The sequence below is a fragment of the Lontra canadensis genome, unplaced genomic scaffold (genome assembly GCF_010015895.1).
Source record: "Lontra canadensis isolate GAN:19392208 unplaced genomic scaffold, GSC_riverotter_1.0 scaffold46, whole genome shotgun sequence".
Classification (NCBI taxonomy): Eukaryota; Metazoa; Chordata; class Mammalia; order Carnivora; family Mustelidae; genus Lontra; species Lontra canadensis.
Genome location: NW_022631040.1, coordinates 14,000,119 through 14,027,143, shown reverse-complemented (window position 1 = coordinate 14,027,143; position 27,025 = coordinate 14,000,119). Strand labels below are relative to the sequence as shown.

The following is a 27,025-nucleotide window of genomic DNA, read 5'->3' as shown; positions in this document are numbered from 1 at the left end:
AGGTTCTTTCCATAGTTTGGCTATTGTAGACATTGCTGCTATAAACATTCGGGTGCACGTGCCCCTTCGGATCACTACGTTTGTATCTTTAGGGTAAATACCCAGCAGTGCAATTGCTGGGTCATAGGGTAGTTCTATTTTCAACATTTTGAGGAACCTCCATGCTGTTTTCCAGAGTGGTTGCACCAGCTTGCATTCCCACCAACAATGTAGGAGGGTTCCCCTCTCTCCGCATCCTCGCCAGCATCTGTCATTTCCGGACTTGTTAATTTTAGCCATTCTGACTGGTGTGAGGTGGTATCTCATTGTGGTTTTGATTTGTATTTCCCTGATGCCGAGTGATATGGAGCACTTTTTCATGTGTCTGTTGGCCATCTGGATGTCTTCTTTGCAGAAATGTCTGTTCATGTCTTCTGCCCATTTCTTGATGGGATTATTTGTTCTTTGGGTGTTGAGTTTGCTAAGTTCTTTATAGATTCTGGACACTAGCCCTTTATCTGATATGTCGTTTGCAAATATCTTCTCCCATTCTGTCAGTTGTCTTTTGGTTTTGTTAACTGTTTCCTTTGCTGTGCAAAAGCTTTTGATCTTGATAAAATCCCAATAGTTCATTTTTGCCCTTGCTTCCCTTGCCTTTGGCGATGTTCCTAGGAAGATGTTGCTGCGGCTGAGGTCGAAGAGGTTGCTGCCTGTGTTCTCCTCAAGGATGTTGATGGATTCCTTTCTCACATTGAGGTCCTTCATCCATTTTGAGTCTATTTTCGTGTGTGGTGTAAGGAAATGATCCAATTTCATTTTTCTGCATGTGGCTGTCCAATTTTCCCAACACCATTTATTGAAGAGGCTGTCTTTTTTCCATTGGACATTCTTTCCTGCTTTGTCGAAGATTAGTTGACCATAGAGTTGAGGGTCTATTTCTGGGCTCTCTATTCTGTTCCATTGATCTATGTGTCTGTTTTTGTGCCAGTACCATGCTGTCTTGATGATGACAGCTTTGTAGTAGAGCTTGAAGTCCGGAATTGTGATGCCACCAACTCTGGCTTTCTTTTTCAATATTCCTTTGGCTATTCGCGGTCTTTTCTGGTTCCATATAAATTTTAGGATTATTTGTTCCATTTCTTTGAAAAAAATGGATGGTACTTTGATAGGAATTGCATTAAATGTGTAGATTGCTTTAGGTAGCATAGACATTTTCACAATATTTATTCTTCCAATCCAGGAGCATGGAACATTTTTCCATTTCTTTGTGTCTTCCTCAATTTCTTTCATGAGTACTTTATAGTTTTCTGTGTATAGATTCTTAGTCTCTTTGGTTAGGTTTATTCCTAGGTATCTTATAGTTTTGGGTGCAATTGTAAATGGGATGGACTCCTTAATTTCTCTTTCTTCTGTCTTATTGTTGGTGTAGAGAAATGCGACTGATTTCTGTGCATTGATTTTATATCCTGACACATTACTGAATTCCTGTACAAGTTCTAGCAGTTTTGGAGTGGAGTCTTTTGGGTTTTCCACATATAGTATCATATCATCTGCGAAGAGTGATAGTTTGACTTCTTCTTTGCCGATTTGGATGCCTTTAATTTCTTTTTGTTGTCTGATTGCTGAGGCTAGGACTTCTAGTACTATGTTGAATAGCAGTGGTGATAACGGACATCCCTGCCGTGTTCCTGACCTTAGCGGAAAAGCTTTCAGTTTTTCTCCATTGAGAATGATATTTGCGATGGGTTTTTCATAGATGGCTTTGATAATATTGAGGTATGTGCCCTCTATCCCTACACTTTGAAGAGTTTTGATCAGGAAGGGATGCTGTACTTTGTCAAATGCTTTTTCAGCATCTATGGAGAGTATCATATGGTTCCTGTTTTTTCTTTTATTAATGTGTTGTATCACATTGATTGATTTGCGGATGTTGAACCAACCTTGCAGCCCTGGAATAAATCCCACTTGGTCGTGGTGAATAATCCTTTTAATGTACTGTTGAATCCTATTGGCTAGTATTTTGGTGAGAATTTTTGCATCTGTGTTCATCAAGGATATTGGTCTGTAGTTCTCTTTTTTGATGGGATCCTTGTCTGGTTTGGGGATCAAGGTGAGGCTGGCCTCATAAAATGAGTTTGGAAGTTTTCCTTCCATTTCTATTTTTTGGAACAGTCTCAGGAGAATAGGAATTAGTTCTTCTTTAAATGTTTGGTAGAATTCCCCCGGGAAGCCGTCTGGCCCTGGGCTTTTGTTTGTTTGGAGATTTTTGATGACTGTTTCAATCTCCTTACTGGTTATGGGTCTGTTCAGGCTTTCTATTTCTTCCAGGTTCAGTTGTGGTAGTTTATATGTCTCTAGGAATGCATCCATTTCTTCCAGATTGTCAAATTTGTTGGCATAGAGTTGCTCATAATATGTTCTTATAATTGTCTGTATTTCTTTGGTGTTAGTTGTGATCTCTCCTCTTTCATTCATGATTTTATTTATTTGGGTCCTTTCTCTTCTCTTTTTGATAAGTCTGGCCAGGGGCTTATCAATCTTATTAATTCTTTCAAAGAACCAGCTCCTAGTTTCGTTGATTTGTTCTATTGTTTTTTTGGTTTCTATTTCATTGATTTCTGCTCTGATCTTTATGATTTCTCTTCTCCTGCTGGGTTTAGGGTTTCTTTCTTGTTCTTTCTCCAGCTCCTTTAGGTGTAGGGTTAGGTTGTGTACCTGAGACCTTTCTTGTTTCTTGAGAAAGGCTTGTACCGCTATATATTTTCCTCTCAGGACTGCCTTTGTTGTGTCCCACAGATTTTGAACTGTTGTATTTTCATTATCATTTGTTTCCATGAATTTTTTCAATTCTTCTTTAATTTCCTGGTTGACCCATTCATTCTTTAGAAGGATGCTGTTTAGTCGCCATATATTTGGGTTCTTTCCAAATTTCCTCTTGCGATTGAGTTCTAGCTTCAGAGCATTGTGGTCTGAAAATATGCAGGGAATGATCCCAATTTTTTGATAACAGTTAAGACCTGATTTAGAACCAAGGATGTGATCTATTCTGGAGAATGTTCCATGTGCACTAGAGAAGAATGTGTATTCTGTTGCTTTGGGATGAAATGTTCTGAATATATCTGTGATGTCCATCTGGTCCAGTGTGTCATTTAAGGCCTTTATTTCCTTGTTGATCTTTTGCTTGGATGATCTGTCCATTTCAGTGAGGGGAGTGTTAAAGTCCCCTACTATTATTGTATGATTGTCGATGTGTTTCTTTGATTTTGTTATTAATTGGTTTATATAGTTGGCTGCTCCCACGTTAGGGGCATAGATATTTACAATTGTTAGATCTTCTTGTTGGACAGATCCTTTGAGTATGATATAGTGTCCATCTTCATCTCTTATTATAGTCTTTGGTTTAAAATCTAAGTGATCTGATATAAGGATTGCCACTCCTGCTTTCTTCTGATGTCCATTAGCATGGTAAATTCTTTTCCACCCCCTCACTTTAAATCTGAAAGTGTCTTCGGGTTTAAAATGAGTTTCTTGTAGGCAACATATAGATGGGTTTTGTTTTTTTATCCATTCTGTTACCCTGTGTCTTTTGATTGGGGCATTTAGCCCATTAACATTCAGGGTAACTATTGAGAGATATGAATTTAGTGCCATTGTATTGCCTGTAAGGTGACTGCTATTGTATATTGTTTCTGTTCCTTTCTGATCTACTACTTTTAGGTTCTCTCTTTGCTTAGAGGACCCCTTTCAATATTTCCTGTAGAGCTGGCTTGGTGTTTGCAAATTCTTTCAGTTTTTGTTTGTCCTGGAAGCTTTTAATCTCTCCTTCTATTTTCAATGATAGCCTAGCTGGATATAGTATTCTTGGCTGCATGTTTTTCTCGTTTAGTACTCTGAATATATCATGCCAGTTCTTTCTGGCCTGCCAGGTCTCTGTGGATAAGTCTGCTGCCAATCTAATATTTTTACCATTGTATGTTACAGACTTCTTCTCCCGGGCTGCTTTCAGGATTTTCTCTTTGTCACTAAGACTTGTAAATTTGACTATTAGGTGACGGGGTGTGGACCTATTCTTATTGATTTTGAGTGGGGTTCTCTGAACCTCCTGGATTTTGATGTTTGTTCCCTTTGCCATATTGGGGAAATTCTCTCCAATAATTCTCTCCAATATACCTTCTGCTCCCCTCTCTCTTTCTTCTTCTTCTGGAATCCCAATTATTCTAATGTTGTTTCGTCTTATGGTGTCACTTATCTCTCGAATTCTGCCCTCGTGGTCCAGTAGTTGTTTGTCCCTCTTTTGTTCAGCTTCCTTATTCTCTGTCATTTGGTCTTCTATATCGCTAATTCTTTCTTCTGCCTCATTTATCCTAGCAGTGAGAGCCTCCATTTTTGATTGCACCTCATTAATAGCTTTTTTGATTTCAACTTGATTAGATTTTAGTTCTTTTATTTCTCCAGAAAGGGCTTTTATATCTCCCGAGAGGGTTTCTCTAATATCTTCCATGCCTTTTTCGAGCCCAGCTAGAACCTTGAGAATCGTCATTCTGAACTCTAAATCTGACATATTACCAATGTCTGTATTGATTAGGTCCTTAGCCTTTGGTACTGCCTCTTGTTCTTTTTTTTGTGGTGAATTTTTCCGCCTTGTCATTTTGTCCAGATAAGAGTATATGAAGGAGTAAGTAAAATACTAAAAGGGTGGCAACAACCCCAGGAAAATATGCTTTAGCCAAATCAGAAGAGATCCCAAATCGTGAGGGGGCGGGGGGAAGGGGATAAAAAGAGGTTCAGAAAAAAAAAATAATAATAATAATAAAATAAAAAAGAAAAAAGAAACAAATAAAAAAAAGAAAACCAATAATGAAAAAAATATAAAAAGGAAAAAATATATATATATTGGATAAACTAGTTAAAAAATGTTAAAAAAGAAAAGGGTAAAAGTTTAAAAAAATTTAGCAGAAGAAGAGAAAAAAATTGAAAAAGAAAAAAAAATTAAATTAACTGCAAGGCTAAAGAATCATGGGGAGAAAGCCATGAGTTCCGTGCTTTGCTTTCTCCTCCTCTGGAATTCCGCTGCTCTCCTTGGTATTGAAACCGCACTCCTCGTAAGTGAACTTGGTCCTGGCTGGGTTTCTTGATGATCTTCTGGGGGAGGGGCCTGTTGTAGTGATTTTCAAGTGTCTTTGCCCCAGGCGGAGTTGCACCGCCCTTACCAGGGGCCGGGCTGAGTAATCCGCTCGGGTTTGCTTTCGGGAGCTTTTGTTCCCTGAGCGCTTTCCGTAGAGTCCGGAGGACGGGAAGGAAGATGGCGGCCTCCCAGTCTCCGGCCCGGAGGAGCCGAGAGCTAGGGGCCCCACTCCTCAGTGCGCCCTCAGGGAACAGCGTCCAATTACTCCCGTCACCCTGGCCTCCGGCCGTGCTCCGAGCTCACCGAGCCTGCGACCGGTTCAAGGTAAGCCCGAGCTGTGAGCTCACTCCTCGGCTCCGTCTCTGTAGCCGGCTTCCCTGTTCTAATACCTGCGAGCTCTGCGACACTCAGACACCCCGATCCTTCTGTGACCCTGCGGGACCTGAGGCCACACTGGCCCCGCGTGGGCTTCACCCCAGTTAAGCCTCTGGAGCGATGTCCCTCAGCGGAACAGACTTTTAAAAGTCCCGATTTTGTGCTCCGTTGCTCCGCCGCTTGCCGGGAGCCGGCCCCTCCCCCCGGGGTCTGTCTTCCCGTCCCTTTGGATTCACTTCTCCGCCAGTCCTACCTTTCAGCAAGTGGTTGATTTTCTATTTCTAGAATTGCTGTTCTTCTTCTCTTCGATCTCCCGTTGGATTTGTAGGTGTTTGCAATCTTTAGATAAGCTATCTAGCTGATCTCCCGCTACCTGAAGTAGTCTCAGCTGCTACTTCTCCGCCATCTTGACTCCTCCCCTGATTAGGACATTTCTTAAAGGCATTAGCTAGCAATTTTAGGGGGGAAATGATCTTGCACTATAGAAAAAAATTACATGACAATAAAAATCTGATTTTCTACTAATAAATTCCCTGATACAAGACACAATGCCAAGAAAAAGAATTGCGGTGATTGGTGCTGGGGTCAGTGGATTGGGCGCCATTAAGACCTGTCTGGAGGAGGGACTGGAGCCCACCTGTTTTGAGGGAAGTGACGACATTGGAGGACTGTGGAGATACGAGGTAAGTTTGAATACACTGTGCTTCCATATGTGTGATGACATCTTTTCCATATCTGGGAAATAGGAATGCAAAGATTCAGCAGTAATTTATCCTCAACTATTAGCCTAATAAGTACTATTTTTATTAGTGCCTGTACCTATACTTTGGATCGTAATCCTTCCTTCCCCCAAGGATGATACTCCAGCAGTCCTTCCTCCTTCCAGAGTCTGGCTTCCTGAAGGAGAAGCATGTGCTTACTCGGCATTGTCTCACCCCTGGGTCATGTCTCCGCCATCGTTACCTGATGGGCATACCAGTGTTTCCAGAAAGCTGCTCTCACTGTTGTAACCAATCCACAGTGTCAAATCAGATGAACTTCCTGTGCTAAATTTTCTTGCTTTCTGGGGATCTAAAAATGTCAAAAACCCGGCACCTGAGTGACTCAGTCAGTAAGCGTCTGCTTTCAGCTCAGGTCATGATCCTGGGGTCCTGGGATCAACCCCCGCATCGGGCTCCCTGCTCGGCGGGAAGCCTGCTTCTCCTTCTCCCACTCCCCCTCCTTGTGTTCCCTCTCTTGCAGTGTCTCTTTCTGTCAAATAAATAAATAAAATCTTTTAAAAATAAAAAAAATAATAAAATAAAATAAAAATGTCAAAAACCAATGCCTTTTAAAACAAATTGTCCCTAGCTTCTGTGATTTCACTCTCTTTTCTTCTCTGCTTTTCTTCCTCAATATTTTTCTACTTGGCCTCTAAATGTGACTGATTGTGGTTCTGTTCTCAATCCTCAGGTCTTTTACTTTTTGCAAGTCCCTTAGGATTCTTCCTTATCACCCTTGACTTCAGGTATCACATATATGCTCATACTTGATTATTTATCTTCGGCCTAATAACATATGTATTAGTAAGGGCAGCTAATACTAACTGTCCCACAGACAAACTCTGAAATCTCAAGAGCTTAGCTCAGTAAGGGTTTCTGTCCTGCCTTAAAGTCGGGTGTGATTAAGGACCCTTCTCCAACAGTGTTATGCCCCAGACCACATGGCCCCTAACGTTGCCATGAGGGGTGGGGGAGAAAGGTAGCAATATACCAGCTCTCAACTGCCTAGATCCTGCCTACAGGTGGTGATGCCTGCCTGCTTTTGTTTAATCTCTGGGTACCGCACCAACACCTGGTCGTTTTTTCAGGTTTTTTATTTTTTTCTATGAACAATTCCCTGCATTACCTTCCCAGTTTCAACGACTGAGAGTAGTTTCCATGTTTCTGGTAGGACCTTGACCAATGCAGACGTGTCTCTAGGAAAGCCTCGCCAACCTCCGAGCCTGATGTCCCAAGCACCCTGTGCATTTATGTGCATTATTGGGTGTGAGGTAGGATTTGCCAGGTGAAGAAGTAGGTTCAAAGAAGTGACCTGATGTCAGGTTCCCTATCCAAGCCAGGCAATGAAATATCTCAAGGACCAAATCAAAATGTCACAAAATACCATATCGCGTCATCTGATTTCACTAGTGATGTTCATTTTTTAAGTTTTCATTTAGAAAAAATGTTGCACATATTTGCAGAAACTATCCTTATCAGGATGGATGTTTTTATATATGAGTGCTTCAATAAATACAATGACCTTTATTAAACAGCACTCTTCATTTTGAAGAAGAAAACACATACTTTGATCTGTTCTTAAACTTGATATACTTTAGGGGTGCCTGGGTGGCTCAGTGGGTTAAGGCCTCTGCCTTCTGCTTGGGTCATGATCCCAGAGTCCTAGGATCGAGCCCAGCGTTGGGCTCTCTGCTTGGCTGGGAGCCTGCTTCCTCCTCTCTCTCTGCCTGCTTCTTTGCCTACTTATGACCTCTCTCTGTCAAATAAATAAATAAAATCTTAAAAAAAAAACTTGATATACTTTAGCAGGAATTAAATTCCATATTTCCTGGCTTCAAGTTTAGAATATTCAGAATACCTGCATGACTGATTCTTTATGTCACCGATAATATACAAAAGATACAGAAAAAAATTAATCTCTTCCCCAACTGTGTTTTCTGTGTACATATATTAAGACGATTATATTTTGTATTCTAACGAATTCTTCTAAGAGAAAACAACATATTTTAAGTGATGGTGTATTTCTTTTTCTTAGCCTTAAATTACTTAGGTATCTAGCCTTGGTTTTTGTTTGTTTGGTTGGTTTTTATTTTTATTTTTTAAGATTTTATTTATTTATTTGACAGAGAGAGACAGACAGAGAGGGAACATAGGCAGGGGGAATGGGAGAGGGAGAAGCAGGCCCCCTGCTTGAAAGAGCCACCCAGGTGCCCCTCTAGCCCTAGTTTTAAGAAAACTCAGAAATTGGGGCAACTGGGTGGCTCAGTGGGTTAAGCCTCTGCCTTCTGCTCAGATCATGATCTCAGGGTCCTGGAATCAAGCCCCACATTGGGCTCTCTGCTCAGCAGGGAGCCTGCTTCCCCCTCTCTCTCTGCCTACTTGTGATCTCTCTGTCTGTCAAATAAATAAAAAATAGATAAAATCTTTAAAAAAAACAAAAAGAAAACTCAGAAATGGCTGCTAACGCACATAACAGATAGAGTGTGTTGTATGGATTCCTATTATAACCTGCACAATGAGGACAATAAAGTGCTTCACAGGATTGAATTAGGTAATAGATATGATTATATATTATATAATTCTATACTATTATATAGTATGTTTTATATATTATTAAATATTATACCATTATATATTATATAATTATAAAATGTAATATAGTTATATTATTTATATAATTATAAATCATGACATTGTAAAGTGCTAAAATACTATCTCCGATCTGTATGCATCTAGATAAGTAGATAATACAGAGAGACTGAAACCAGACAGAGAGACTGAAACCAGAAGGATATATATCAAAACATTTAAAGTGATCATCAAAGGACACCTGGGGGGCTCAGTCGGTTAAGCATCTGCCTTCAGCTCAGGTCATGATCTCAGGGTCCTGGGATCCAGCCTCATGTCAGGCTCCCTGCTTGGCAGGGAGTCTGCTTCTTCCTCTGCCTCTCTACCCAGCTCATGCTCTCTCTCTCAAAGAAATAAATAAAATCTTTTTTAATTAATAAATAAATAATAAAGTGATCAAGAATGAGATTCATCTCTGTGATTTCCTACAAAATTATAATAAACATGTGCTGCTTTTGTAATTAGAAAAAAATCACCAGTAAAAACAAGAAATGAAAAAAGAAAGCCTCATATACTAAGGCTCTCTACCCGTCACTACAAACAACGGGGACATCTCCGATGCCCTCTGGCCAGGACTCAGATTCCATGGAGCTCTGTCGGCAGAGAGAGAGCCCCGTCCTCCTCTGTTTATTTTCACTCTCTGGTATTCTAAACACGTTTTTCTTCTCATGTCCTTTTTGTGTTCTTTCCATCTTTTCATATTTTTCTTTTCGTTGCCCCACAAAATTCTTTGTTCTTTTAAACCATTTATGACAAAGTATCTTATCTCTTAGTGAAGGTACTGGAAAAGCAACTTTACTTTCTTTGAAGGAATTCATCCCAGGACAAATTTGACAAAGGAATTTGACAAAGGAATGAATTTTTTAACTGTTACTCTTGTGTTCTAAAAGACAGGGAACGTCCTTTTTTTCTCGATAGGAGAAGGCTGAGAGTGGCAGACCAAGCATCTACAAATCTGCCACCAGCAACACTTCGAAGGAGATGATGACCTACAGTGATTACCCGTTCCCTGATCACTTCCCCAACTACTTGCACAACTCCAGAATCATGGAGTACCTCAGGATGTACGTGCAACACTTTCATCTACTGAAGCACATCCGGTTTCTGGTAAGTGGGGCAGGGAGTCTCGTGGGAGAGTCAAGGGCCAGACCAGAGTGAGGGGCAGTAAGGCACACCCGATCAATCCGGGAGCTTAGGTCTATGAGTCCGGAGCAGTCAGCAAGACCTTCCCACCTCACTTCCTCTAGGAGAAAGTCTGACAGATTGGTTGAAATGCGAGACTACGCACCTGGTGTTGACTTTCCACCAACTACATTTAGGGTCACGGCCAGGGACACACTGGCCTCCATCTCTACTTGAAAAAGAAAGCCTTGGTAGGGAAGCCAGCTTCAAAGAAACTGTTTCAGGAAACCCCAAAGGAGAGTAGTTATAACCAATGTTATTCAATGAGGCCCAAAGCTCTGGGATAGAAGGCAACCGGGAAAAAAGCCTACAAGTCCAACTCTGTCTCATCCCCAGTCAAAGGTGCGCAGTGTGAGGAGGCGCTCCGACTTCTCTTGCACGGGACAGTGGGATGTCATAGTCGAGGCCGCAGGGAAGCAGGAATCCTATGTCTTTGATGGGATTATGGTGTGCACTGGCCTTTACACCGACCCCTTCTTGCCACTCCAGAACTTTCCAGGTATGTCATGTCATACTGAATGCTCAGGCACTGGTGATGTGGAGTTTTATCATTGCTGCTTATTGTTATTTTTGAAGAAAGTTTATAACTCTGAAAGTAACCTTATTTTCAAAATCAATATTATTTTTTCTGATCGTAAAGCAATGCATGCTCTTTCCAGGTCCATTCAAATAATACATAATGTTATAAAATTGAAAAGTAGAATTACTGGGGTGCATGGGTGGCTCAGTGGGTTGAAGCCTCTGCCTTTGGCTCAGGTCGTGATCCCAGGGTCCTGGGATCAAGCCCCGCATCGGGCTCTCTGCTCAGCAGGGAGCCTGCTTCCCCTCTCTCTCTGCCTGCCTCTCTACCTACTAGTGATCTCTGTCTGTCAAACAAATAAATAAAATCTTTAAAAAAAATTAAAATTACTAATACACTATTGCCACAAATCCTGGGCTATTTTAAGAGAAAAGTGCCACATCATTCCACATCTGGAAAGCAAAATGTGGGAGTTGCTTTGTGTTGGTAACAGTTTGGAGTAAACACGGAGCACCTGGATGGCTCAGTTGAAAGAGCATGGGACTCTTGATCTTGGGGTCATGAGTTTGAGCCCCACATTGGGTTAGAGGTGACTTAAATAAACAAATGAGAATTTTTAAAAAAATAGTTTCAAGTAAATAGTAGGATCAAAGCAACAGAAAATATATTAAGATTTAGCTTTATTTCTGGATGTGTACATATATGCATAACATAATGACTATAAATAGCCACAGACTCGTCTTAGAAGCTACTACCATGCTATTCTTTACTATCTGGAAGCTTAAGCACCTTGCATATAAGGAATGGTGTGGGAATGATCCACCTGCCCAGCATCTCCCTGTTCATCAGGATATACACTTGGTCTTCTCAGAAAGGACTGAACTTGAGACTCCTTTGGAGCTCTCGGGAAATTCTAGACTCCCCCCACTTCCATCATCATGAGTGTCTGGTTCCCAGTGTTTGAGAAGAGAGAGAGGTTAAAATTGGTCAAGAGAAATCTATTAGTTGGTTAGTTAGTTAGAAATTTAAATATTCCTGTATTCATTCATTCAACCTTCAGTCAAGAAATACCCATCCAACACCAATCGTCCAGAGGCTCAGTTGAGAACAAAATGGGCAAAACCTCTTTGTCTGTGGAGTACACATGCAGGAGATGGACACAGACCAAAAAATGGGATAAACGTGTGGCAGACAATGACTGTGGAAAAAGTGGGGTGTTGTTAGGGATGGGGGTTGCAATGCAAGATCGGATAAAGTGGCCAGGGAAGGTTTCCATGAGAAAGGGACATTTGAGCAAATGCCCAAAGGAATTGAGGGAGTGGGGCAGGTAGGGGGAGAAAGCACACCACACAGAAGGAAGAGCAGGTAAAAGGGCCTTGACGTGGGAGTGAGCCTCACAGGTCACGTGTCATGGGAGCGGAAGGGGTGGGAAGGAGATGATGTCAGAGAGTGAACAGTGAGCCATGGTTTTCACTCTGGCTTTGCCTCTGAGTGAGGTAAGAGGTGTAGGAGCTTTCACAGGGAGGAGAGGCAGACTCTAATCTGCTCAACAGCAGTGTCCAGAAGAGCAGTAAAGGTAGAAGTGGGGAAACCAGGGGGAGGCTCTTGCACAAATGCAGATGAGAAAAGATAGTAGGTTGGAACGGGGTTGCAGTGGGGGGGGCAGTGAAGATATAATGAAGTGCTCAGATCCTGAGTAGATGTGAACATAGAGATGATAGAATTTGCAGATGGACGAGATGTGAGGTGTACAGAGAGGCGTGGAGGATAACTCTCAATGTTGTTGGTCGGAGCAACTGAGTTGCAGTTTCTGGAGATAGGCAAGACTCCAGGAAGAGCTGGTTCTGCCTGTATGAGGGAGGAAGCTGAGGAGGTAACAAGGTAATAAGGTTGTAGAGATGTTCATTAAAAATGGGAGAGGGTGGGCTGCCATTAAAGATACTGAAAGAAGAGCATTAAACCTATTTCTCAAGTACTATACAGGAACATTTTAAGGGATCCTTATACCATTTCTATGAGCTAAGTGAAACCCTTTCCATTTTACGTATTGCAAATGTCACTAGTAGAAAAATAGCTGAGATCTGTTCCTATATTTGTTTGACCTAACCCTCCCACCCCCGCCCCGCATTTTAACCACAGGGCGAAGGGTTCATTTTGGAATAGAAGAGAAATAATTCCTTCTGGGGAAAGGAGACAGAGGAAGGATGACAGAGGAAGGATGGATGAACACACAGTAACTTGTAGGTGTTGAGACACTCCCTCAAGATCTTTGTTGTTTCATAAAAATGAGAAAAAAGGGTAGTCTTCAAGAAATGAGAGGAATTGCAGTGGGATCAAGGGGAGGGGGAAATACTGAAATAACCACACTGAGAAATTTGATGACTATTGAACTTGCAAAGATGGAGTTTGGGAACAATTAGATCCATGCCAGGAGCATGCCAGGATTGAAGAACTGCTTCCTAAAGAAACCTGGAGTTTGGGATCAGATTCTGTAGGGAGAAAGGAACAGGGCAAGGACTGACCCTCAGTCAGGAGGGACTAGAGCTGTTCAGCATCACAAGAGGAGCAAATGAAGCCCTTATGTCCAGACCCCAGTGCTGTTTAACGGATGAAGTGCTGCAAAATCAACCAGCTTTTATGACTTTGGCATACAAGGTTTCTGTTTAAGTCAGAGCATATTTTTAGGCAAAAACACGAAGTTCCTACATTCTCTTAGTTTCAGTTCCTGGTGGGTGATGGTGGAACATTTGTCCCCCATTGGAGATCAGAGTGAATAGTGCTGGTAGGAAGAGGGTACTTGGCCCAGGAAGAGATGAAAACATGCAGACAAGGATGATGCTTGAGTTGGAAAAGCAAGACAGGAAAGTGGGTCCAAAGCAGCAGTTGTAAATGACAAGGATGAAGGATGAGGAAGATGTACTACTTAAATGGGAGACAAACTCTTCTTTAAAGGTTTGGCAGGGTTAAGTAGGTAAAAAGGTAAGTAAGTAAAGAACGTAAGTAAAGTAAAAAGAAGGCAGGCATTAGATGTCTGAGTTTAAGCATAGAACTTGAGGTGTAGAACAAAACTGTATGAGGATTTATTCTGTCTGATGATGGGCAGGCACAGTCCATAGCCCAGCATTTGCAGAACAGCAAAGGAGAAGTAGGATGGACTTTGAGTTCAATAATAATCTTTTAAAAATAATGTGAAATAATGACCAAGCCTTGAGCAATACTTTCTTGCCCACAGGAATCAAGAGGTTCAAAGGTCAATATATTCACAGTTGGGAATATAAGAGTCCAGAGAGATTTCGGGGGAAGAAAATCACTGTGGTCGGCATTGGGAATTCGGGAGCTGATCTGGCGGTTGAGCTCAGTCATGTAGCTTCACAGGTTTGGTTCCTACAATTTTCTTTCTCGAGATGCACCCTGCCCAGAGCCCTCTGAGATATTAACATTGCATGAAATATGTCAGGTGTACCCATACACTGCTTCAATCCTGATTGTTAATTACCTCCTCACACTTGTTTTCTCAGTGGACATCTTGGCAATACACTTAAAAAGTGAGAATGGAATAAAAATAAAAATTTCAAACTTTAGTGACCATCATATGGTCTATTTTTACCAGAACGTGTAGGCTTCACCAGCTCTGCCACTGGTTACAAATGTGAACACTACCAGAAAACCACTCTAAATCCCTTTATTTTTCACTGACATAACACATGATACATCTCCCTACTGTGATTCCTTCCATACTTAGATTTCAAGGGATACCTATTAACTAAGTATTCTAAATTCTGTAATATCATAATTAGCAGGTGGACGGTGTGTGAGAATGTGTTGATCGCTAGCCTTCTTGCATCATTGTGTTTGTCCAGAATTTGCAATGTAAGAGATGGCAGGCTTTAAACACTGCTTTGGAGAAAGCACAGGAAGGATAGTGAGTAGTGAGTGAGATCCAGAGGATGGCATGGAGAGCTCTCTGGGACTATGGCAACCAAGTCAGATGTGTCCATTTGTATAAGTGTGTTTGCCTGTATCTATTGGTCTATCTGCCTTTGAGAAAAAGTCAATATAGTTGTTATCCATTTCTCATGAGCCAAATGAGAGACATCAGAAAAACTGGGAAAGGAAAGTCTTACATTGTGAGGCATCTGTTTCTCATTCATTTGCATTCTCTCCTAGGTGTTTCTCAGCACAAGGCGGGGTGCATAGATTTGGAACCGGGTCTGGGATTATGGAATGCCTGTGGACACTATTCTCTTCACTCGTTTTAAGGCTGTCCTCAACAAATGTTGCCCTACATTCTTAATCAACAGATGGGCAGAGAATAAATTAAATGCTCGATTTAACCATGATGTTTATGGTTTGCTCCCTCAACACAGGTATGTCTATGATTTTTTTTTAATTTAATTTTATTTTTTATAAACATATAATACATCTTTATCCCCAGGGGTACAGGTCTGTGAATCGCCAGGTTTACACACTTCACAGAACTCACCTTAGCACATACCCTCCCCAATGTCCTTAACCCCACCCCCCCAACCCCCCTCCCCCCATCAACCCTCAGTTTGTTTTGTGAGATGAGGAGTCCATCAACAGATGAATGGAAAAAGAAATGTCTATGATTTTTTAAAAACTTTTTAAAAATTTATTTGAGAGAGAGAGATAGCAAGCACATGAAGGAGAGAGCATGAACAGTGGGGAGGGGCAGAGGGAGAGGAGAAGCAGACTCCCAGCTGAGAAGGAAGCCCAGTGCAGGGCTCCATCCCAGGACCCTGGTATCATGACTTGAGCCAAAGGCAGACACCCAACCGACTGAGCCACCAGGGTGCCCTTGTTCTAGGATTTTAAAAGAAGTAATTTTGCCTCTGCCTTTTAACTCTGGTATAGTTAAATATTTTCTTTTTTTTTATGTTGGCAAAATGTAATCCTTATTTATCTATATATCTATCTATCTGTTGTGAGGTATAAATGTGGAAGCACATAAAATTGACTATGCGTACAACCTACATAAACTTAATAAATATTTCTGAGTTCCTACTATGATCAAGTAGGTATCTGGATACTGGGAGTAGAAGGACAAGACCAGGCAGTGTCCTAGCTCTTGCTGGGCTACCTTTCTAGTATGGGAGAAACCAAATGGTCAAAACATAATGCAATTACATGGAGTGATACGTGGTATGAAGAAACAGCAAGCAAAGTTGGGGAGAGGAATCTTTTTTTAGATGGGGTGTCTCTGGAATGCTTATATGATGAGAGAGCTTTTGAATGGGAACCTAAATGAAGTGAGGATGTGAGTCCTGAGAGAACATCTGAGATGAGAATCACATTCTAGGCAGAAGAAGCACCAACTTCAAAGGCCAGAATGAACGTGATTTATTCAAGGAAGAGCAAGGAACCCAGCGAGACCACTGGGAGAGGGGAAGTGGTAGGAAATAAGTTCAGAGACATAGGCAGGGGCCAGGTCACAGAAGGATTTTTATTTTTTACTTTGTTTAAGGTTTATTTATTTATTTGAGAGGCAGAGCACGAGCCAGGGAGGAGCAGAGGGAGAGAGAGAATTCTAAGCACACTCCCCACCAAGCGCACAGCCCAAGGTAGGGCTGGATCTCATGACCATGACCTGAGACCATGACATTAGCTGAAATCCAGAGTCAGAACTCCATCAACTGAGCCACCCAGGTGCCCCCAGAGAGATTTTTAGGGCTACAGCATGGACATAGTTTTGGATTTCATTTTTAGTGACATAGAAACTTATCAGGATGTAATCAGACATTTTAAAAGGATCACTCCTGCTCTTGAGTGGAGGAGAAATGGTAGGGAGTCAGGGTGGAAGTGGGGAGACTACTAATGGTATTAAATAATGTCATCAAAATTTATAAAAATGGTATGTAGGTTCTCAAAATAAATGGAAATCGGAATATGATCTGATTTTGCTATTCTAGTATGAACACTTCCACCAACTGCTTTTAAAAATCTCTCCCCCAAAAAATTGCTTAAAGAAGTGAGATATTAATGTGATCACCGGTATAAACTTACATAACACATTTCAAAATCTTCTCTTTGCTTATAGTAAGCGTTAAATAAATGTTATTGGCATTCTAATAAGTACAAAATGTTTATTCAGTAAAAATTCCAAGAAAGTATGGAGTCAAGGAAATATTTTACAAAACAAAAATGTCAGTCTTTTTTCTTCTTAGTCAACTAAAAAATATTTAAAGTATTTTAAATATTTAAAGTACTAGGATTGAACTCAACACCTTTCCAAAAAGACATATTAATTTTCCTGGATTTCAATTTTTATTCTTCAGATTTCTGAGCCATCAAGCTACTTTCAGCGATGATCTACCCAATCACATAATATCTGGAAGAGTTCTGATAAAACCAAATGTTAGAGAGTTCACAGAGACGTCCGCCATCTTTGAAGATGGCACAGAAGAGGACCTTGATGTTGTTATTTTTGCCACGGGATATACTTTCTCTTTCCCCTTTTTGGAAAATAATCCAACAGTAGTGGACAGCCAGCGCTCCATGTTTAAATTTGTCTTCCCTGCTCAACTGGAGAAACCAACCCTGGCTTTCATTGGCATTCTCCAGCCAGTGGGAGCCACCATTCCCACATCAGAGCTCCAGAGCCGATGGGCTGTCCATGTATTCAAGGGTATGTGATTACCTTATGCATGTTTAGAAAAGATGGCCATCCAGACAGTGTGATTTCAGAGGCATTGCAAAGCTCTTCTGCTGCAAAACCTAGTTTGAGGTTAACCTGTACAGTATCTGAAATTGTGCCACTTGAGATTTGTTACTTTGGGATTTGATTGCTATTTAACTTTCAGGATTCCTGTATGGAAATGAAGATTTAGGGCCCCTGGGTGGCTCAGTGGGTTAAGCCTCTGCCTTCGGCTCAGGTCATGGTCTCAGGGTCCTGGAATCGAGTCCCGCATTGGGCTCTCTGCTCAGCAGGGAGCCTGCTTCCCTCTCTCTCTGGCTGCCTCTCTGCCTACTTGTGATCTCTGTCTGTCAAATAAATAAATAACATCTTTAAAAAAAAATGAAGATTTAAAAACCACAACTTTACATATCAACCAGCGACCACTTGTTGGCAAAGAATTCTTTAGAGCACTTCAGGACAGTATATAGTATAGGAAGTGAGGGCAGTAGAAGAAAGATCTCAACCCAGAGTATAGACAGGAAATAAAGACCTTTGATAAACCCAGGCTTAAAATTCAGCCCCTCCATGTACTGGCTGCATGATCTTGTCATGTTCCCTGACCTCCACAGTTTCCTCATTTATAAAAATGGGAATATTTACATATACTTTGCAGGGTGGTAAAAATGAATAATTAAACACCCTGACTTTTATGGACATTCAATAAATATTGAATGAAAGATTAACCACTGCTGTTATAACTACTATTATTATTTATTATATCATTAATTCTAAGGTTGAGAATGAATTGATGAAGACAGATTCAAACCCTACCTTTATGGGGGTGGCCGGCTAGTTCTGTCACTGGAGCATGCAACTTTTGATCTCAGAGTAGTGAGTTCAAGCCCCATGTTGGGTGTAGAGATTGCTTAAAAATGAAATCTTAAAAAAAAAAAAAAAAACAAGGAAAAACAAAAAACCTAACTTTATGAAACCTAACTTTATGAAATGATGTCAATCACATTGTATACTTCTGCTTATTTGTTTGTTTCTCCTTTAAAAATTCCCCCATATTTTCTGGAACATTCTGTATTTCTCAAAATATAGGATGTCACTCATCAAAGAAGTGAAGGAGAATTATAAGAAGGTGACTTCCATGAGTTAAGATGGAAAATTAGTATGAATTCTCTGTCTAATGACAACAATCAGGAGACAGTGAGTCACTATTAGTAGATACAATATATATTTGTAAAGGAATTCATAACATAAATCAACAAGTGTAACTCACTATTTAAAGGACACCCAGCGTGAATATTCCGATAAAGGGACTACACACACACATTACTTCGTGTCTTGTCAGTTGGGTGCAGCTCCCTTCAGTCCATCCTTCATTGTGAGCTTTGAGGTCTCCACTAGTCAAGGTGCAAACTCATTAAAGGACATGCCTTTGCATTGAATGCCTGATGAAACAATGAATGGAGGGCATTCCAGAGTAACTCCTGGGATCCATCTCCCCTAGTCTTGTACTAACTCATTTGTGATGTTTTCTGCCAAACAGATTCTCAGGGTTTTCATTTCTTGTGGAACTTCATCTTCTTTCTTTCCTAGGATTGAACAAATTACCTTCGATGAGGGGCATGACGGATGACATAAGAAAGAAGAGGGAAAAAATGGAAAAAGAGTAAGAAACTTGCTTCTTGGTGAAAGTCAGTTGAGAGCGTTTAAGTGGAATGGTTTGCTTATCAATTTTCTCATCATAGAATCTGAGTGTATTTGCCTAGATGAGATCTCAAGTATCAATTTCATTTCTTCTTAATTGAGCATAACATAAATGTATGGAGTATGTGTGGGAAGAATGGATACAGAATAATCCAGTGTGGAAACTTCGGAATTGTGTTTAAAATTCTTGTAATGTTGGGGCGCTTGGGTGGCTCAGTGGATTAAAGCCTCTGCCTTCGGCTCAGGTCATGATCCCAGGGTCCTGGGATCGAGGCCCGCGTCAGGCTCTCTGCTCGGCAGGGAGCCTGCTTCCCCTCCTCTCTCTCTGCCTGCCTCTCTGCATACTTGCAATCTCTGTCAAATAAATAAATAAAATCTTTAAAAAAAAAAAAATAAAAAATAAAATAAAATAAAATTCTTGTAATGCTATATAAGCATACAATTATAAGTTTATGTCATAGCATAGCCTTAGAGGTGCAAAAGTGTATGAAATGCAAACATGAAATGAAGGGTTGTTCACTCTTCTAAGGAGTTGGAAAGATAAATCAATGTGAGAAATGAGTTGGCAAATCATTACAGAATCCAATTAAAATTCTGACATGAAATCAGAGGCTTGTAGGTTGTACCAAATCTTCTTAATTGAAAATTACTCTCAACCACTGGGGTTGGAAATGTATTTCTATGCAACAAATACCTGTTGAGAATCTACCACGTGGATGTCACAGCTTGTTCTCTACGATCAAAGTGTTCATCCTAAGAATAGTCTGTTATCCAGGAGCTGGTTTAAGAAGGTTGGCCAAGAATTGCATTTCACTAATACTGAAAATGAAATTAGTGTCACACCTACCTGAATAACTGGTCTGTATAATTCATATTTCCCACCAGTTTACTAAAATGAGACTATATCCTGAGTGAGAATCAGATGCATGGCCAAAGTATAGAAGATTTCAGAAAAGAGTATTATTAATATGACAAAAATCTTCTGAACCCCACCTATGACTATGCAAGACCCCAGCAAGGATTTGAGAGTGAAAAATACATTTTATGAATATTGTGTTAAGAAACCCTGAGATGGGGCACCTGGGTGGCTCAGTGGGTTAAAGCCTCTGCTTTCGGCTCAGGTAGTGATTTCAGGGTCCTGGGATCGAGCCCCGTATCGGGCTCTCTGCTCAGTGGGGAGCCTGCTTCCATTCCTCTCTCTCTGCCTACTTGTAACCTCTGTCTGTCAAATAAATAAATAAAATCTTAAAAAAAAAAAGGACCCCTGAGAAATTTTCAATAGCTATTCATTCTTTCTCCCGTGGATTATCCCCTCATACAAAGTCCACCGATGTTTAGAAGAAATTGTGCTCGGAGGGATGGGGGTTGTCATCTGACTTGCGGTTGTTTATTTTTTTCCCCCTTCTGATTTCAGATTCCTGAATAACCCTCGTGACACACTCAGAGTGCAGTTCGTGGATTACATGAATGAGATAGCCTCTGAAATAGGAGTGAAACCCAACCTGCTCTCACTCTTCCTGTGGGATCCGAAGTTGGCTATGGAAATTTTCTTTGGACCGTGCACGCCTTACCAGTACCGCCTGCGGGGACCAGGGAAGTGGGCTGGGGCCCGGAGAGCCATCCTGACCCAGAGAGAGCGGATCATCAAGCCCCTGAGGACTCGCACCCTCACCCGTGACCAACCTCCATTCTCTGTGCCATTTTGGCTTAGAAGTGCCTGTGCCGCTCTTCTCTTTGTTCTCGTTTTAGTCATTATTAAAGGATAATCCTATGATCATTAGGACATTAGAGGCTAACAGTAACATACACTAATTAAGAGATGGGCATGTACCAGTGTTTATTCCTCAGTTCCGACGGAACCAGTACAATAAATGATCTGATAACTCCACAATTTCTCATGTAGAAGTATTTTGGCCAAATTGGAGATTTCTTCAACAGAGACTTCAAATGAAGTGGCGTGTATGAAACTTGCTTTGGAAGTGTATAGTTAATTTCCATAACGTGACAGATGTTCTCCTTTATGCCAAGTTCTCCTAGGCCTGCCCTTTCTAGTAAACACACGGTTTGTCAGCTGTTGGCAATTGGCAAATTCTTACTTTTGCATGGAAAGCATAGGCTAGGAAAAAATATCTCTTCAAACGATCTTGAATAGCTAACAATGAACAAATGTCTTCATGAGAAACCTTCTCCACTAGGGTCACATTCTATAGAATTACGGATATTGAGGTAACAGGTTGCTTGTACCCAGGTTATGTCAGGTATTACTGAAGGTATTTTAGGGGATGGAGTATGTTATGGAGGAAAAAAGAAGGAATAATAGAAGTCAGGAGATGTTCATAATTTTGTTTTCTATTAAAACAATTGAAACATTGAACAAATTTTACAGCAAACATACAAATTCTATAAAAACATTCAGGAGAATGGGAAGAAGAGACAGAAAGAAAAAGCAAATATACATAGATGTGGTGGAATGATTACCATAATCTAGGTAATTAACATATCCATCATCTCACATAGGTATGTTTAGTTTTTAGGTGAGAACACCTAACATCTTACCCTTTTAGCAAATTTTGATAGTATTATATTCAATACAATATTTAACAATTTAGTCATACAGTATTATTAAGTATAGTCACCACACTGTACATTAGGTCTCCAGAACTTACTCATCTTGTAACTGAATATTTGTTCCTTTGACCAACCTTTCCCCATTTCCCCCCAACCATCGGCCCCTGGTGACCACTCTTCTACTCTCTGTTTCTAAGAGTTCAACTTTTCATAATTCCACATACAAGTGAGATCATGCAGTATTTGTCTTTCTGTGTCTGGTTTATTTCATTGAGCATAACATCCTCCAGTTTCCCCCATTATGACACAAATGGCAGGATCTCCTTCTTTTATAATGTGAATAATACTCCATTATATATATGCATACACACACACACCATATTTTCTTCATCCCTTCATCCATCGATGGGCACTTGGGTTGCTTCCCTATCAGCTTTGTGAGTAACAACACAATGAATTTGGGAGTGCAGATATCTCTTTAAGATCCTGTTTTCATTTCCTTTGGACATTTACCTACAAGTGGGATTGCTGGATCATGTATATAGGAGCTCTATTTTTAATCTTTTGAGGAATCTTCATACTGTTTCCCATAGTGGCCATACCGATTTACATTCCCACCAAGAGTGTAAAGGGGCCTCCTTTTTCAGTCTCTTGATTCCTCTCTCTCATATCCCATATCTAGTCAAACAGCAAAACATATCACCTTTGAAGTCAATCCAGAGTCTCACCTCTTCCCATCCCCTCCACCACTGCCACCTTAATCCCTACTGCCATCTTTTCTTTGTATCATTATAATAGTCTCCCTATCATAGTCCTTTTTTCACCCCTACTCTCTGTGGTTTATTCTCATTAGAGCAGCCAAATGATACTTTTAAAACATAAACCAGATTATGACATATTATGTCCAAAATTGCCAGTGGCTTCCCTTTCACTCAGAGTAATGGCTAAATTGGAATAATCCTACCGGTCCTTTCATAACCGACTTCCGCTCTACTTGTCTGACCTCCCCCCGACCCACTCCTGCTCTCTTCTGCGTTCATTCCTTGAACAGGCCAAGCCTACTCTCACTGCAGGGTCATTGCACTTGCTGTTCCTTTTCCTGGAACACTCCTCCCCCTGCATACCCACAAAGCTCTCTCTTTCCTTTCAGGTCTTGGCTCAAATGTTATCTTTTTAAATGAGATTTTTTTTTTTTCATGAACATTATAATCCATTTGGTAAAATTCTGAGCTTTACGTTATATTGTTTATCTTTTTGGTTTGCAGGTTTACAAGGTTTTTTTTTTCTTTCTTTTTAATATTCATTTATTTATTTGAGAGGGAGACAGACAAGAAGTGGAGAGAGGGGCAAAGGGAGAGAAAGAATCCCAAGCAAACTCCCCACTAAGGGCAGAGCCCAACATGGGGATTGATTCCAGGACCCTGAGATCATGACCTGAGCCAAACTTAACTGACTGAGTCACCCCGGCCAGCGCCCTGGTTCTTTTTTTTTTTTTTTTTTCTTCAAGTGAGATCTTTCTTGACTACATGCAATAGCAATTCCCATCCTCCTCATCCTGCTTTATCTATCACTCTATTCTCAAAGAGCTCAAAATCTAATAGGGCAAACTAGCCACCTGAACAGACGAATAACACCTGGCCATGGACACATCTGTCTATAGCTAATATAGGAACAAGCGCTGTTGGAATACAGAAGACAGAGCAAAGAACTCAGAGAAAGGGAAGCAAGGAAGGAATCACGGACAAGGAAAATGGACTTGGCTCTCTAAAGATGCAAAAGATTTTATTTCTGGAAAAAAACAAGGACATCAATTATGCAATGTATGAGTGAGCAGAACAGCCTAGAATGCCAGAATATTCAGGAAATGAACCTAGCGTGGGGTATGTGAGAGTGGGTGACAGAAAAGCCTGAAGCGGTGTTTTGGAGATAGAAATGGAAGGACTTCTGCCCTCCACACCTATCCCAACTCCCTTTGCTCATCTGGACCAGAACCAGAATTTTCCATATCCTCACCCTCCACCTCCCTGCATCCAGCTTCCACCCCTCATCATACTGTCTCCTAAAGGGCCACCAGAGTCAAATTTCTAAAAAGCAGATCTATTCCCATCATTCCCCTGCTTAAAACTGATTTCACTCATTATCTTCTATGGAGCCAAGCTCAACTCCTTAGCTTGCATATAAGGTTTCTTTTTATAGGTTGTATGTCAAGTGAAATTTTTCATTTTTTGTCTGTTTTGTTTCTTTTGTTTTTCTGCCTCACCAAACTTTCCATTTTTATTAAAGTTGTTTTCACTTTATTAATCCAGAAATGTCATGCTGGAATTCAAATTTACGTCTGATATATATTTCAGTTGTGCCCACATCAGACCCCTGACCATACTTCTGAGATTCATCATGCAAACATAACCACATAAGAGTAATTTCAGGGGCGCCTGGGTAGCTCAGTTGGTTAGGAGTCCATCTCTTGGTTTGGCTCGGGTCATGATCTCAGAGTCGTGATCTCAGTCGTGATCCCTGCGGCTCACAGTGGAGTTGGCTTGAGATTCTCTGTCTTCCTCCCCCTCCGCTCCTCCCCGACCCACTGGTGCACATGAGCTCGCTCTCTCACTCTCAAATAAATAAATCTTTAAAACACACACACAGGGGCACCTGGATGGCTCAGTGGGTTAAGCCTCTGCCTTCGGTTCAGGTCATGATCCCAGAGTCCTGGGATCGAGCCCCGAGTCGGGCTATCTGCTCAGCGAGGAGCCTGCTTCCTCCTCTCTCTCTGCCTGCCTCTCTGCCTACTTGTGATCTCTGTCTGTCAAATAAATAAACAAAATCTTTTAAAAAAATTTAAAAAATAAATAAAAAAATAAAACGCACACACACAGCAATTTCAAGCATAGAGAAAGGGGTTTTTTTTTCTTTTATTTGTTTTCATTTTTTGGTAGTTCTGGTCTAGCCTCCTACTGTCAAACGATCCCCTTCAACAATGGTCGTCAAAGTTCAGTGTGCATCCGATTCCTCTAGAGAGCTTGTGAAAACACTGATTGCTCCACTCTGTCCCCAGAGATTATAATTTGGTAGGTCTAGCGTGGAGCCCAAGAACTGTCATTTCTAACAAATCCCAAGGCAATGTTGCTGCTGCTGTCTGGGGGCCACAGTTTGAGAACCACTGCCCTGTAACAGTTATAACCACATGATTACTTCTGAGATCATTTCATATGTTCATGGGAAGTGAATTCTAGCAAGAATGTCGAAGTATGGGTTTTCAGAAAAATGACAGCTTCTGCTCATTCTTCCTGGAGCAGATGCACAGACAGATACAGAATGGGAGATGCCAGACCCACAGGGACCCTGGGAGGACCAGCTCAGCACCCTCTCCAAGTGAGTCACAGAGGTGTTCTCTAGTGTACCCTTCTGGGAGACCTAGAAAGGGATTCTTCTTGGTCGCAGACAATCCTGTCTGAGGCTGGCCCTGCCCGTGGGCCCATGAGTAGGAACAAAACCCCCTACGCTATTGGCCTCTACACATCTAACACCTACCTTAGAGCTCACATCAGTCAAGGCTCACAGTAAATACTTACACCTGCATGATCAAGTTCCACTGAACCCAAATACCCTGGAGGGGTTCCATGCAAACGGAAGTACTTTTGAAATGTGTTTCCTGCTCTATGCTTATCCAGGATCTTTGATGGTGTCTATTTCAAAGAAACAGTAATTGCATGTATATTATAATTTTTGACATCAGGTAATACTTTGTACAAAATCCCTCAGAGGTCAGAAAATTTTTAATATCCTTTCATCCCCAAGAAATGAAACAGATATGTTCAGCGGTCTGGCTTAAGGCCGTACACTGAGTCACTGTTGGGTGTGGAGATTAAAGACCCAAGAACTCTAAGAGTTACATGTTGTCCCTGAAACAACACCGTTGCCCGGTCACTGCTCCCCACTGTTCCCTTGCAGAAATTACTAAAAGAACTGGAGAAAATTAAGAGCAAAGAAATAGAGAAATCATGATATGAGACTGGAATGATTCTCTGAAGACATCTAAACATAGAAATTTCTCATAATTATTTCCGTTCCGAGTGCAGTCCTGAGCACAAACATCAGTGTTGTTTTCTGGAAAAATGCTACATAATGACATGGTTTTTAAAAATTACAATGTTGGGGTGCCTGGCTGACTCAGGCAGAAGAGCATGCAACTCTTGATCTCAGGGTCCTGAGTTCAAGCCCCATGCAGGGTATCAAAATTACTTAAATAAATAAATTTAAGGGGCATCTGGTTGGCTTAGTAGGTTGAGTATCCAAGTCGGTTTTTGGCTTGGGTCATGATCTCAGGGTTGTGAGACTGAGCCCAGAGCCAGGCTCTGCTCAGCGCGAGGTCTGCTTGCCCCTCCCTCCCCAATAGCCCCTTCCCTCCCCTTGCATGCACACCTGCACTCTCTTTCTTGCAAACAAATAAATAACATCTAAAAAAATAAATAAATAAACTTAAAAAAAAAAAAGCCACAGAAACCTGGATCTAAAATGTCAAATTTTGCTAAGACATGTTGGGATGGAGATGAAGAGAGACTGAGCTTGTGCTAAGTTCCCAGTCCTACTAAGGAGGGCGCAACCTGCACCCTTCACTTGTGACTGCACCGTGGTGATTCTGGGACACCACTGGGGATGGAAGTGTTCCTGCCTTAGCCTTAATGGCACGTTCTGGAAGTTTGCTGTGCTCTGTTCCCCTGGCTCTGCCCCTTGTCAGTTCTGCTGATTCTGTTCTCCTGGACCACACCCAAAATGGGCTGTAGGGACTCTGCCTTCCTTCCAAGGGTCATGTTTAGTCTCCAACTGTCATGGTCAGTTTTCATTCAGGCAGATGGTTCTTTTGACAGCATGACTCTCAAAACTGAGCTTATCTCTTCAGTTCCTGCCAGCTGCAAGCAGCAATAGGAAGCTTGCTGTACTCCTTTGCAGTCCTCACCTATGCCTCTCCCCTCTGAACCCTCACCCACATCCACACTTACCCTATGCCTTCTGTTTCTCTTTCACGCGCTTCCCCACCCCATCTTGAGTGGATTGCAAGTTCTTCTGCTCAATTGAAAGGCTTTACTGAGCACCAAGGCCAAGGCTAGACCTTGACACTTTAATTCACTCAGAGGTTTTAACAATGAGTGGGATGACTGCACCCTTTATTTGACGCCTTCCCAAGACTGGGTTTTAATCAGCCTTTGTCACTCAAAGGCCTTCCCAGTTTTGTAGTTTATTTATTACATTAAGCTGCAGTTGCCTCTTCCAATCCTGTAAGCCCCTAATTTTTTAATTCTTTTTATTCCTCTTACTCTTGCTTGCTAACTGGCCAGCTCCTTACTGTGCTTATTTCTTTCTTACAGTACTGAACCAACCAGAGCAATCAACACACACTCCTGTTTCTACACCCTCCCCAATTCCAAAGTGCGGATTCCCCCCCAAACACCAAGCAATTTGCTGACACCAGTGGGGTGTCCCAAAATTCGACGCCAATTCTGACCCTATTTAGAGACAACATCAGATTCCCAAGGGCT

General features: G+C 41.3%; 1 protein-coding gene and 1 long non-coding RNA gene across 2 annotated transcripts in view; both read left to right on the top strand.

Annotated features, from left to right (window-relative positions):
* The first annotated feature begins 6,027 nt into the window (after positions 1-6,027).
* LOC116876672 (dimethylaniline monooxygenase [N-oxide-forming] 5-like) lies at positions 6,028-20,689 on the top strand. The gene is given in 8 exon segments (XM_032872978.1): positions 6,028-6,162; positions 9,787-9,975; positions 10,387-10,549; positions 13,803-13,945; positions 14,738-14,937; positions 16,867-17,216; positions 18,813-18,885; positions 20,338-20,689. Coding segments are annotated over 8 exon segments (1,605 nt in total).
* Positions 20,690-21,149: 460 nt separating this feature from the next.
* LOC116876674 overlaps positions 21,150-27,025 on the top strand; it is a 42,023-nt gene continuing 36,147 nt past the window's right edge. The window contains exon 1 of the long non-coding RNA XR_004384440.1: positions 21,150-21,214. This is a non-coding gene — a long non-coding RNA (uncharacterized LOC116876674). The remainder of the gene's footprint in view (positions 21,215-27,025) is intronic.